Source organism: Ammospiza nelsoni, chromosome 1 (assembly GCF_027579445.1).
Source record: "Ammospiza nelsoni isolate bAmmNel1 chromosome 1, bAmmNel1.pri, whole genome shotgun sequence".
In the NCBI taxonomy this organism is placed as follows: Eukaryota; Metazoa; Chordata; class Aves; order Passeriformes; family Passerellidae; genus Ammospiza; species Ammospiza nelsoni.
This window is the reverse complement of record NC_080633.1, coordinates 154,469,806-154,481,456: the sequence shown is the minus strand read 5'-3', so window position 1 is coordinate 154,481,456 and position 11,651 is coordinate 154,469,806. Positions and strand designations below refer to the sequence as shown.

General features: G+C 49.8%; 1 protein-coding gene across 1 annotated transcript; it reads left to right on the top strand.

Moving 5' to 3' along the window:
- HGH1 (HGH1 homolog) lies at nt 1–11,410 on the top strand. The gene is made up of 7 exons (XM_059476826.1): nt 1–302; nt 522–1,049; nt 3,080–3,177; nt 7,159–7,257; nt 8,804–8,895; nt 10,255–10,377; nt 11,285–11,410. Exons 1-7 carry the CDS (start codon nt 1–3, stop codon nt 11,408–11,410), a joined length of 1,368 nt encoding a protein of 455 aa, XP_059332809.1.
- The last annotated feature ends 241 nt before the right edge of the window (nt 11,411–11,651 follow it).

Genomic DNA, 11,651 nt, shown 5'->3' with positions numbered 1-11,651 from the left:
ATGGCGGCGCTGCAGGAGCCGGTGGCTCAGTCTGAGGGCCCGCCCTGTGTTTCTCCCTACAATTCCTCCCTTTACGTCACTCAACTTCCGGCATTTCTCGGCATTCAATTGGCTCAGCCTTTTCCACCTCTCAGTTTTCTCGTTGCTGATTGGCTCAAGGAACTGTCAATCAGAGCAGTTGCCAGGCGACGCCGCGAGGTTGACGCCGCTACTGCGGGCGGCCGTGTAGGAGCTGACGGCGCTCCTGTCACGGCGACGGACGAGGGTCCGCGGGCGGCCATAACAGAAGCGGCTGCGGCCCCGTCTGTCTTTTCGTGGTTTAATTAAGTCGTGCCCGGATTGGCGCTGGTCTTTGGGGCCATACGGCGTTTTTCCGCACAACTTCCTTTCTCCTTTAGCCCCACCCTTTCCGCCTTCATGCCCTCATCCTTTTGGCTTATTCCCCGCTCGTCCCTATTTCCGCGGCGCTGATTGGCTGTTACTCCCATCAATCTCCCCGTTGCTACGCAACACCCCCAAAGGGCGGAGACGAAGGCGGCCATGGCGGCGCCCATCGCGGAGCCCTCCCCGTCCGTGGCTCTGTCGGAGCTCACGGCGCTGCTCTCCCCGTCCTCCCCCGCCGCTCCCGAAGCAGCCGAGGCCGCTCTAGCCCTGTCTGGCAGCGCCTCAGGCCGGGCGCTGCTCGCCGAACATCCCGCGGCCTTATCGGCCTTGTCCGCCATGGCCGCCTCGGCCTCGCGTGGAGCGCGGCCCGCCTTGACCGCGCTGGTGAACGCCTCCTCCGAGCCCGCCGCGCTGGAGCCGCTGCTCGCCGCTGTCCCTTCGCTCCTCCCGCTCCTCCCCCGCTGCGGAGCGGCGTGCGGGGTGCTGGCCAACCTGAGCCGGGACGCGGCGGCGGCGCCGCGGGTGCTGCGGGCGCTGGGCCCCGGGGCGGAGGAGGCGCTGCTGCGGGCGCTGAGCGCCGAGCGGCCGCCGGCGGAGCTCGGGGCGCTGCTCTGCAACCTCAGCCAGGCCCCCGAGGGCCGCCGGGCGCTGCTCGAGCCCTCAGGGTGAGTGAAAACAAGAACTGGGAATTTTTTAAAAATGTTTTCTATTTTTATTTGGAATTTCGGCTCTCGGCGGAGCTCGGGGCGCTGCTCTGCAACCTCAGCCAGGCCCCCGAGGGCCGCCGGGCGCTGCTCGAGCCCTCAGGGTGAGTGAAAATAAGAATTGGGAAATTTTTTAAAAATGTTTTTTTATTTTTATTTGGAATTTCGGCTCTCGGCGGAGCTCGGGGCGCTGCTCTGCCACCTCAGCCAGGCCCCCGAGGGCCGCCGGGCGCTGCTCGAGCCCTCAGGGTGAGTGAAAATAAGAATTGGGAAATTTTTTAAAAATGTTTTTTTATTTTTATTTGGAATTTCGGCTCTCGGCGGAGCTCGGGGCGCTGCTCTGCAACCTCAGCCAGGCCCCCGAGGGCCGCCGGGCGCTGCCGGAGCCCTCAGGGTAAGCGGTAATTTAAATGGGAGTTTTCAGTTTTAGTTTTAATTTTATTTTTATTTTTATTTAATTCCGGCCCCTGGCGGAACTCGGGGCGCTGCTCTGCAACCTCCGCCGGGCCTCCAAGGGCTGCCGGGCGCTGCTGGAGCCCTCAGGGTGAATGACAATACAAATGGGAATTTTTATTTTTATTTTTATTGGAAATTTCAGCGGCTCTGCAACCTCCGCCGGGCCCCTGAGGGCCGCCGGGCGCTGCTGGAACCCGCAGAGTGAGCAGGAATAAAGAATGGGAATTTTTATTTTAAATTTCGGCCCCCGAGGGCAACCGCGTGCTCCTGGAGCCCTCAGGGTGACCGGGAATGAAAAAGGGAATTTATATTTTTATTTTTGTTTGAAATTTCGGCCCCCGGTGGAGCTTGGGGTGCTGCTGGAGCCTGAGGGGTGAGGGAAAATTTGGAATAAAAATGGGATTTTTTATTTGAAATTTTGCCCTCAGCCAGGCCCCCGAGGGCCGCCGGGCGCTGCCGGAGCCCTCAGGGTGAGCTGGAATTGAAAAGGGAAATTTAATTTTAATTTTTATTTTTATTTGAAATTTCGGCTCCCAGCGGAGCTCGGGGTGCTGCTGGAGCCGGAGGGGTGAGGGAAAATGGGGAATAAAAAAAGAGAATTTTTATTTGAAATTTCGGCTCCCGGCAGAGCTCGGGGTGCTGCTGGAGCCTGAGGGGTGAGGGGAAACTTGGAATAAAAAATGGGAATTCTGATTTTAAATTTGGGCTCCCGAGGGCCGCCGGGCGCTTCTGGAGCCCAAGGGGGGAGGGAAAATCAGAAATGGGAATTTTTATTGGAAATTTCGGCCTCAGCCCGGCCCCCGAGGGCCGCCGGGCACTGCTGTAGCCTAAGAGTTGAGAGAAAATAAAAAAAAATCAGAATTTTTATCAACATTTTATGATTTTGGGGGGATTTTTTGGCACTTTTTTTTGTAGTAATTTCTATTTTTGAAAACAGAGGCCGAAATTGTGATTTTGGGGTGGGTTTTTTTTTTTTGTGGCTTTTGGGTGATTTTTTTGGTGATTTTTGTGGTTAGTTTTGAGATTTTTTTTTTTTTAATTAATTTTTAGAAATTGTTTTTATCTTTGAGAAGGAAGGCCGGGATTGTGATTTTGGGGTGGTTTTTTTTTTTGTGGTTTTTGGGTGATTTTTTTTGGTGATTTCTGTGGTTAGTTTTGAGATTTTATTTATTTTTTAATTTATTTTTAGGAATTGTTTTTATCTTTGAGAAGGAAGGCCGGGATTGTTATTTTGGGGTGGTTTTTTTTTTTTTTGTGGCTTTTGGGTGATTTTTTTTTTTGGTGATTTTTGTGGTTAGTTTTGAGATTTTTTTTTTTTAAATTAATTTTTAGAAATTGTTTTTATCTTTAAGAAGGAAGGCCGGGATTGTGATTTTGGGGTGGTTTTTTTTTTTTTTGTGGTTTTTGGGTGATTTTTTTGGGTGATTTCTGTGGTTAGTTTTGAGATTTTATTTATTTTTTAATTTATTTTTAGGAATTGTTTTTATCTTTGAGAAGGAAGGCCGGGATTGTGATTTTGGGGTGGTTTTTTGCAGGCGGGTGCTGGGGCGGCTCCTGGCGCTGCTGCGCTGCCCGGACACGGAGCTGAGGAGGGGAATTGTGGGGGCGCTCAGGAACTGCTGCTTCCAGCACGGTAAAAATTGGGAATTTGGGGAAAATTGGGGAATTTTGGGAATCTGGGATGTGTGGGATAAATGGGGCAGTTGGGATTTATGGGGTGTGTGGGATAAATGGGATGTGGGGTAAATGGGAATGGAGCGCTGTGGAACTGCTGCTTCCAGCATGGTAAAAACTGGGAATTTGGGGATTTGGGGAATTTGGGATGTGTGGGATAGATGGGGGATATGGGATTTATGGGGTCTATGGGATGAATGGGATAAATGGGATAAGTGGGATACATGGGAATGGAGCTCTGAGGAACTGCTGCTTCCAGCCGGGTAAAAACTGGGAATTTTGGGAATTTGGGATGTGTGGGATTTACGGGGCAGTTGGGATTTATGGGGTGTGTGGGATAAATGGGATACATGGGATACATGGGAATGGAGCGCTGTGGAACTGCTGCTTTCAGCATGGTAAAAACTGGGAATTTGGGGAAATTTGGGGAATTTGGGATGTGTGGGATGTGTGGGATAAATGGGGCATTTGGGATTTATGGGGTATGTGGGATAAATGGGATAAATGAGAATGGAGCTCTGAGGAACTGCTGCTTCCAGCACGGTAAAAACTGGGAATTTGGGAATTTGAGGAATTTGGGATGTGTGGGATAGATGGGATTTATGGGATAAACGGGATCTATGGGAATGGAGCACTGCAAAATTGCTGCTTCCAGCCGGGTAAAACCTGGGAATTTGGGGAATTTTGGCCTTGGGAATGGGATCAAGAACAGGATTGGGATTGGGAATAGGATCGGATGTGGGATGGGAGGGGGATTGCAATCAAGAATGGGATTGGGGTAGGGATGGCGATGGGAACGGGATTGGGACTGGGAATGGGACTGGGAATGGGACTGGGAATGGGATTGGTATGGGGGTGGGATTGGGAATGGGAATGGAATCAGGATACGGGATTGGGATGGGATCAAAATACGGGAATGGGATGGGACTGGGAACGGGAGCAAGATATGGGATTGGGATGGGAACGTGATTGGCATGGGAATGGGACTGGGAATGGGATTAGGATTAGGATGGGAGTGGAATTGGAAATGGGACTGGGATTGGATGGGAGTGGGACTGGGAATGGGATGGGAATGGAATCAGGATGTGGGATTGGGATGGGGAATGGATTGGGTTGGGAACGGGATTAGGATTGGGGTGGGAAATGGCATTGGGATTGGAATCGTGTGAGATTGGGATTGGGAGTGGGTATTGGGATCGGAATGGGAATCGGGATATAGGAGTGGGATGGATTGGGACTGGGAATGGGATTGAAAATGGGATTGGGGTTGGGATGGGATTGGGATCAGGATACGGGATTGGGATCAGGGTGGGAATGGGATCAGAGTGTAGGATGGGGATTGGGATGGGAATGGGATTGGGATTGAGGACAGGAATGGGATTGGGATGGGAATGGGATTGGAATTGGGATGGGAAATGGGATTGGGATGGGAATGGGATCAGGATATGGGACTGGGAATGGGATGGGGATGAGAACAGGGTTGGGATTGAGATGGGAATGGGATTGGGAATGAGACTGGGAAGAGGATGAGATTGAGATGTGTTTGGGATTGGGATGGGAATGGGATCAGGATGTGGGAATCGGACTGGGATTGGGAATGCGCAGCCAGGATGAAACAAGAAAAAATGGAAAAAAACTGCAAAAATTGTGGAAAAAACCCCAAATTTTGGGAAAAAATCCAACTGGGGATTTTTCCCAGTTGATCGCTGGGATTGGGAATTTTGGGCTGAGGAATGTTGGGAATGTTGGGCTGAGGAATGATGGCCGTTTTGGGAATTACGGGATGAGGACTGTTGGGAATTTTGGGCTGAGGACTGTTGGGAATGTTGGGATGAGGAATGTTGGGAATTTTGGGATGAGGAACGTTGGGCGTTTTTGGAATGTTGGGATGAGGAATTTTGGGATGAGGAGTTTTGGGCTGAGGAACGTTGGGAACGTTGGGCTGGGGAACGTTGGGAATGTTGGGAATGTTGGGCTGGGGAACGTTGGGAACGTTGGGAATGTTGGGCTGGGGAATGTTGGGAATGTTGGGAATGTTGGGCTGAGGAACATTGGGAATGTTGGGAACATTGGGCTGGGGAACGTTGGGAACGTTGGGCTGGGGAATGTTGGGAACGTTGGGAACATTGGGAACGTTGGGCACGTTGGGAACGTTGGGAACATTGGGAACGTTGGGCACGTTGGGAACGTTGGGAACATTGGGCTGGGGAATGTTGGGAACGTTGGGAATGTTGGGAATGTTGGGAAGGGGAACGTTGAGCACATGGGGAACGTTGGGCACATTGGGAACGTTGGGCACGTTGGGAACGTTGGGCTGGGGAACGTTGGGAACATTGGGAACGTTTGGCTGGGGAATGTTGGGAATGTTGGGAACATTGGGAACGTTTGGCTGGGGAATGTTGGGAACATTGGGCTGGGGAATGTTGGGAACATTGGGCTGGGGAATGTTGGGAACGTTGGGCTGGGGAACGTTGGGCTGAGGAACGTTGGGAACGTTGGGCTGAGGAATGTTGGGAACGTTGGGAACGTTGGGAACGTTGGGCTGGGGAACATTGGGAAGGGGAACGTTGGGAACGTTGGGCTGAGGAACGTTGGGTACGTTGGGAACGTTGGGCTGAGGAACGTTGGGAACGTTGGGAACGTTGGGCTGAGGAACGTTGGGAACGTTGGGAACATTGGGAATGTTGGGAACGTTGGGAACGTTGGGCTGGGGAACGTTGGGAAGGGGAACGTTGGGAACGTTGGGAACGTTGGGAAGGGGAACGTTGGGAATGTTGGGAACGTTGGGAACGTTGGGAACATTGGGCTGGGGAATGTTGGGAACGTTGGGCTGGGGAACATTGGGAACATTGGGCTGGGGAATGTTGGGAACGTTGGGCTGGGGAATGTTGGGAACGTTGGGCTGGGGAACGTTGGGCTGAGGAACGTTGGGAACGTTGGGCTGAGGAATGTTGGGAACGTTGGGAACGTTGGGAACGTTGGGCTGGGGAACATTGGGAAGGGGAACGTTGGGAACGTTGGGCTGAGGAACGTTGGGAACGTTGGGAACGTTGGGCTGAGGAACGTTGGGAACGTTGGGAACATTGGGAATGTTGGGAACGTTGGGAACGTTGGGCTGGGGAACGTTGGGAAGGGGAACGTTGGGAACGTTGGGAACGTTGGGAAGGGGAACGTTGGGAATGTTGGGAACGTTGGGAACGTTGGGAACATTGGGCTGGGGAATGTTGGGAACATTGGGCTGGGGAATGTTGGGAACGTTGGGCTGGGGAACGTTGGGCTGAGGAACGTTGGGAACGTTGGGCTGAGGAATGTTGGGAATGTTGGGAACGTTGGGAACGTTGGGAACGTTGGGAACGTTGGGCTGAGGAACGTTGGGAACGTTGGGAACGTTGGGAACGTTGGGCTGAGGAACGTTGGGAACGTTGGGAACGTTGGGCTGGGGAACGTTGGGAACGTTGGGAACGTTGGGAACGTTGGGAACATTGGGAACATTGGGAACATTGGGAACATTGGGCTGGGGAATGTTGGGAACGTTGGGCTGGGGAACGTTGGGAACATTGGGCTGGGGAATGTTGGGAACGTTGGGCTGGGGAACGTTGGGCTGAGGAACGTTGGGAACGTTGGGCTGAGGAATGTTGGGAACGTTGGGAACGTTGGGAACGTTGGGCTGAGGAACGTTGGGAACGTTGGGAATGTTGGGAAGGGGAACGTTGGGAACGTTGGGAACGTTGGGAACGTTGGGCTGAGGAACGTTGGGAACATTGGGAACGTTGGGAACGTTGGGCTGGGGAACGTTGGGAACGTTGGGAACGTTGGGAAGGGGAACGTTGGGAACGTTGGGAACGTTGGGAACGTTGGGCTGGGGAACGTTGGGCTGGGGAACGTTGGGAACGTTGGGAACGTTGGGAGGGGGAACATTGGCAACGCTGTGAATTGGCAGAGCACCACGCTTGGCTGCTGAGCCCCGCGCTGGAGGCGCTGCCGCGGCTGCTGCTGCCCCTGGCCGGCCCCGAGGAGCTGCCCGAGCACGAGATGGAGCGTGAGCGAATCCGGCGTTCGGGGGAATTCCTTTGGCGATTTTGGGGGCGATTTTGGGGATTTGGGGGATTTTTAGGGGGATTTTTGGGAATTTTACTGGGAATTTTAATGGGGATTTTTTGGGATTTTGGGGGGATTTTTTTTTATTTTTTGAGGATTTTATGGGGGATTTTTGGGGATTTTTTTTGACTTTTTGGGGAGTGTTTTGGGAATTTTTTGGGAATTTTAAAATTTGTTTTCGAATTTTTTGGGGGGAATTTTTGGGGAAATTTTGAGGATTCTTGGGGCTATTTTTGAGAAGTTTTGGGAGAATTTGGGGGATTTTTGGGGGGAATTTTGTGGAATATTTGGGGATTTCTTTTTTAATTTTTGGGGGAATTTTGGGGGTTTTTTGGGGAGGAAATTTTGGGGTTTTTTTTTGGAATTTTGGAGCATTTTTGGGAATTTCTTTTGGGCTTTATGGGAATATTTGGGAGTTTTTTGGGAAATTTTTCGGTAATTTTGTGGGAAATTTTGGAAAATTATGAGGGTGAATTTTGGGATTTTGGGGGGATTTTTTGAGAATCTTTTGAGCAATTTTTGAGATTTTTAAAAATTTTTGGGATTTTTTTATTTTGGGGATTTTTTGGGGACTTTTTGGGGGATTTTTTGGGGGCATTTTGGGAATTTTATGGGGAATTTTGTTGAGAATATTTTAGGAATATTTGGGAATTTTGGGCGAATTTTTTGGAATTTTTGGGGGATTTTCTTGGAATTTTGGGGATTTGTTAGGGATTTTTTTCGGAATTTTTTGGAAATTTTTGGGAATTTTTTGGATTTTTTAAAAGAATATTTTAGGAAGATTTGGGAAACTTTTTGGATTTTGGGGGATTAGTTTGTTTTTTTGGTTTTTTGTTTTGATTTTGTTGGGAATTTTTTTGAGGTTTTTTTGGAATTTTGGGAATTTTATGGGGAATATTTGGGGGCATTTTTGAGAATTTTTCGGGTTTTTCAAATTATTGGGAATTTTTTGGGGAATTTTTTTAGGATTTTTGGGGGGATTTGGGGAAAATTTGGGGGTTTTTGGGGGGTTTTGTAAATTTTGGGGGGAATTTTTTGGGGTTATTTTGGGATTTGTTTGGGATTTTTTGGGAATTTTTTATTTTTGGGGGATTTTGTAGGGAATTTTTTGGGAAATTTTTTTGGAAATTTTGGGGATTTGGGGGAATTTTTGCGGAGTTTTTTGGGGAATGTTTTGGAATTTTTTTCTGGAATTTTTTGGGGAATATTTTTGGGAATTTTTTGAGGGGAGGGATTTTCTGGGATTTATTTTAAAAATTTTTTGGGAATTTTTTATTTTCAGGATTTTTTTTTTTTTTTTTGTAATATTTTGGGATTTCTGGGGAATTTTTTGGGAACTTTTTGGGGAATTTTTTTTTTTATTTTGGGAAATTTTCTTGGGAATTTTTGGGGGGAATTTTTGGGTATTTTTTGGGAATTTGTTTTTAAATATTTTTTTTTATTTTTGGGAGCATCCCCAAACGTGTTTTGTCCCTTTTTCGTTGCAGAGCTGCCCCTGGAGCTGCAGTACCTGCCCCCCGAGCAGCGGCGGGAGGAGCAGCCCGACATCCGCACGATGCTCCTGGAAACGCTGCTGCTGGTCAGCAACGCCCAAATTGGGGTTCCTCAAGGGGTTTTGGGGTTTCTTTAAGGAATTTTGGGGTTTCTTGGGGAATTTTGAGGGTTCCACGAGGAATTTTGGGGTTCCTTGAGGAATTTTGGGCGGTCTTTAAGGAAATTTTAGGGTTCCTTGAGGAATTTTGGAGCTTCTTTAAGGAACTTGTGAGGGTTCCAGGAGGAATTTTGGGGTTTCTTTAAGGAATTTTGGGGGTTCCTTGGGGAATATGGGGCTTCCAGGAGAAATTTTGGGGGTTCCTTGAGGAATTTTGGGGTTTCTTTAAGGAATTTTGGGGCTCCTTGAGGAATTTTGGGGTTCCTTGGGGAATTTTGGGGTTCCCTGGGGGAATTTTGAGGTTCTTGAGGAGTTTTGGGGTTCCTTGAGGTATTTTGGGGTTCCTTGAGGAATTTTGGGGTTCCTTGAGGAATTTTTGGTGTTTGATGAAGAGTTTTGGGGTTCCTTGAGGTATTTTGAGGTTCCTTGAGGAATTGTTGGTGTTTCATGAAGAGTTTTGGGGTTCCTGTGAGATTTTGGGGTTCCTTGATGGATTTTGGGGTTCTTTGAGAATTTTTTTGGATTCCTCGAGGAATTTTGGGTTTCCTTGAGAACTTTCTGAGCTTCTGCGAGAACTTCTCGGTGTTCCGCCATGAACTTCACGGTTCCCCCGACAGATTTCACCGTCCAGCCTGGATTTTTAGGGGTTTTTTTGGGATTCTTTGATGAGTTTTGGTTCCCATCACCCCCAAATGCCCGAATTCCCCGATTTCTCCCCAAACGCGTCGCAGCTGGCGGCCACCAAGATGGGTCGGTCCCACCTGAGGTCCCGGGGGTCCTACCTGGGATTTTGGGGTTCTTGGAGGAGTTTTGGGGTTCCATGAGGAACTTTTTGGGTTCCTTGAGGAATTTTGGGGTTCCCTGGGGGAATTTTGAGGTTCTTGAGGAGTTTTGGGGTTCCTTGAGGAGTTGTTGGTGTTTGATGAAGAGTTTTGGGGTTCCTTGATGGATTTTGGGGTTCCTTGATGGATTTTGGGCTTTCCATGAAAAATTTTGGGGTTCCTTGAGGAATTTTGGGCTTTCCATGAGAAATTTTGAGTTTCCTTGAGGAGTTCTGGGTTTCCTTGAGGAATTTTGAGGTTCCTGAGCAAGTTTGGGTTTCCTTGAGAACTTTCTGAGCTTCTGTGAGAACTTCTCGGTGTTCCACCACGAACTTCGCGGTTCCCCCGACAGATTTCACCGTCCGACCTGGATTTTTAGGGGTTTTTTTGGGTTTCTTTGGTGAGTTTTGGTTCCCATCACCCCCAAATGCCCGAATTCCCCGATTTCTCCCCAAACGCGTCGCAGCTGGCGGCCACCAAGGCGGGTCGGTGCCACCTGAGGTCCCGGGGGACGTACCTGGTGCTGCGGGAGCTGCACGCGTGGGAGAGCGACGCCGCCGCGCTGCGCGCCTGCCACAACCTCATCCAGGTCGGATTCGGGGCAATTTGGGGCAATTTGGGGCAATTTGGGGGCAAATTTGGGGCAATTTGGGGATTTCGGGTTCGGGGTGGGGTTTTGGGTGGGGTTTTGTCGTTTTTGGGGCTTTTTTGGAGGGATTTTCCCAGTTTTGGGGTGGAGTTTTCTCAGTTTTTTGGGATTTTTGGAGGGATTTTCCCGATTTTGGGGTGGGATTTTCTCAGTTTTTGGGGTTTTTGGAGGGATTTTCCCGTTTTTGGGGTGGGGTTTTCTCAGTTTTTTGGGGTTTTGGGGGAGGATTTTCTCATTTCTGGGGTGGAGTTTTCTCAGTTTTTTGGGATTTTTGGGGAGGATTTTCCCATTTTTGGGGTGGGGTTTTCTCAGTTTTTTGGGGTTTTTTTGGAGGGGTCTTCCCATTTTTGGGGTGGGGTTTTCTCAGTTTTTGGGGTTTTTGGGGAGGATTTTCCCATTTTTGGGGTGAGATTTTCTCAGTTTTTGGGGCTTTTTTGGAAAGATTTTCCCATTTTTGGGGTGGGATTTTCTCAGTTTTTGGGGGTGATTTTCTCATTTTTTAGGCTGGGATTTTGTCAGTTTTTGGGGATTTTTGGAGGGATTTTGCCATTTTTGGGGTGGGGTTTTCCCATTTTTGGGGTGGGATTTTGAGGCGATTTTCCCATTTTTGGGGTGGGATTTGGTCAGTTTCTGGGGTGTTTTTGGGGTGTTTTTGGGGTGTTTTTGGGGGTGTTTTTGGGGTGTTTTTGGGGGTGTTTTTGGGGTGTTTTTGGGGTGGGATTTGGTCAGTTTTTGGGGTGTTTTTGGGGGTGTTTTTGGGGTGTTTTTGGGGTGTTTTTGGGGTGTTTTTGGGGGTGTTTTTGGGGTGTTTTTGGGGTGCTTTTGCCATTTTTGGGGTGTCCCGCAGGTGCTGATCGGGGACGAGCCCGAGCCCGGCCTGGAGAACCTGCTGGAGGTGAAGGTGCCCGAGCACCTGGAGCGGCTCCTGGCGGACGGCGCCCGCGAGCGCCCGGGCACAGGGACGGACGGGTGACACCCGGTGGCACCGAAATGGCACCGGGGCACACCAAAATGGCACCAAAATGGTACCAAAATGGACAGGTGACACCGGGGTGGCACCAGGGGACACCAGGATGGCACCAGAATGACACCAGGATGGCACCAGGTGACACCAGGATGGCACCACGATGGCACCAAAATGGACAGGTGACACCGGGATGGCACCAGGGGACACCGGGATGGCACCAGGGGACACCGGGTGGCACCCGAATGAC

What these genes read in the sequence shown, in the direction of transcription:
- HGH1 (XM_059476826.1), top strand. Translation starts at nt 1, where the DNA reads ATGGCGGCGCTGCAGGAGCCGGTGGCTCAGTCTGAGGGCCCGCCCTGT. An exon ending in GAACTGCTGCTTCCAGCACG is followed by an intron (nt 3,178 to 7,158) that starts GTAAAAATTGGG and finishes GTGAATTGGCAG; the next exon opens with AGCACCACGCTTGGCTGCTG. An exon ending in CCTGCCACAACCTCATCCAG is followed by an intron (nt 10,378 to 11,284) that starts GTCGGATTCGGG and finishes GGTGTCCCGCAG; the next exon opens with GTGCTGATCGGGGACGAGCC.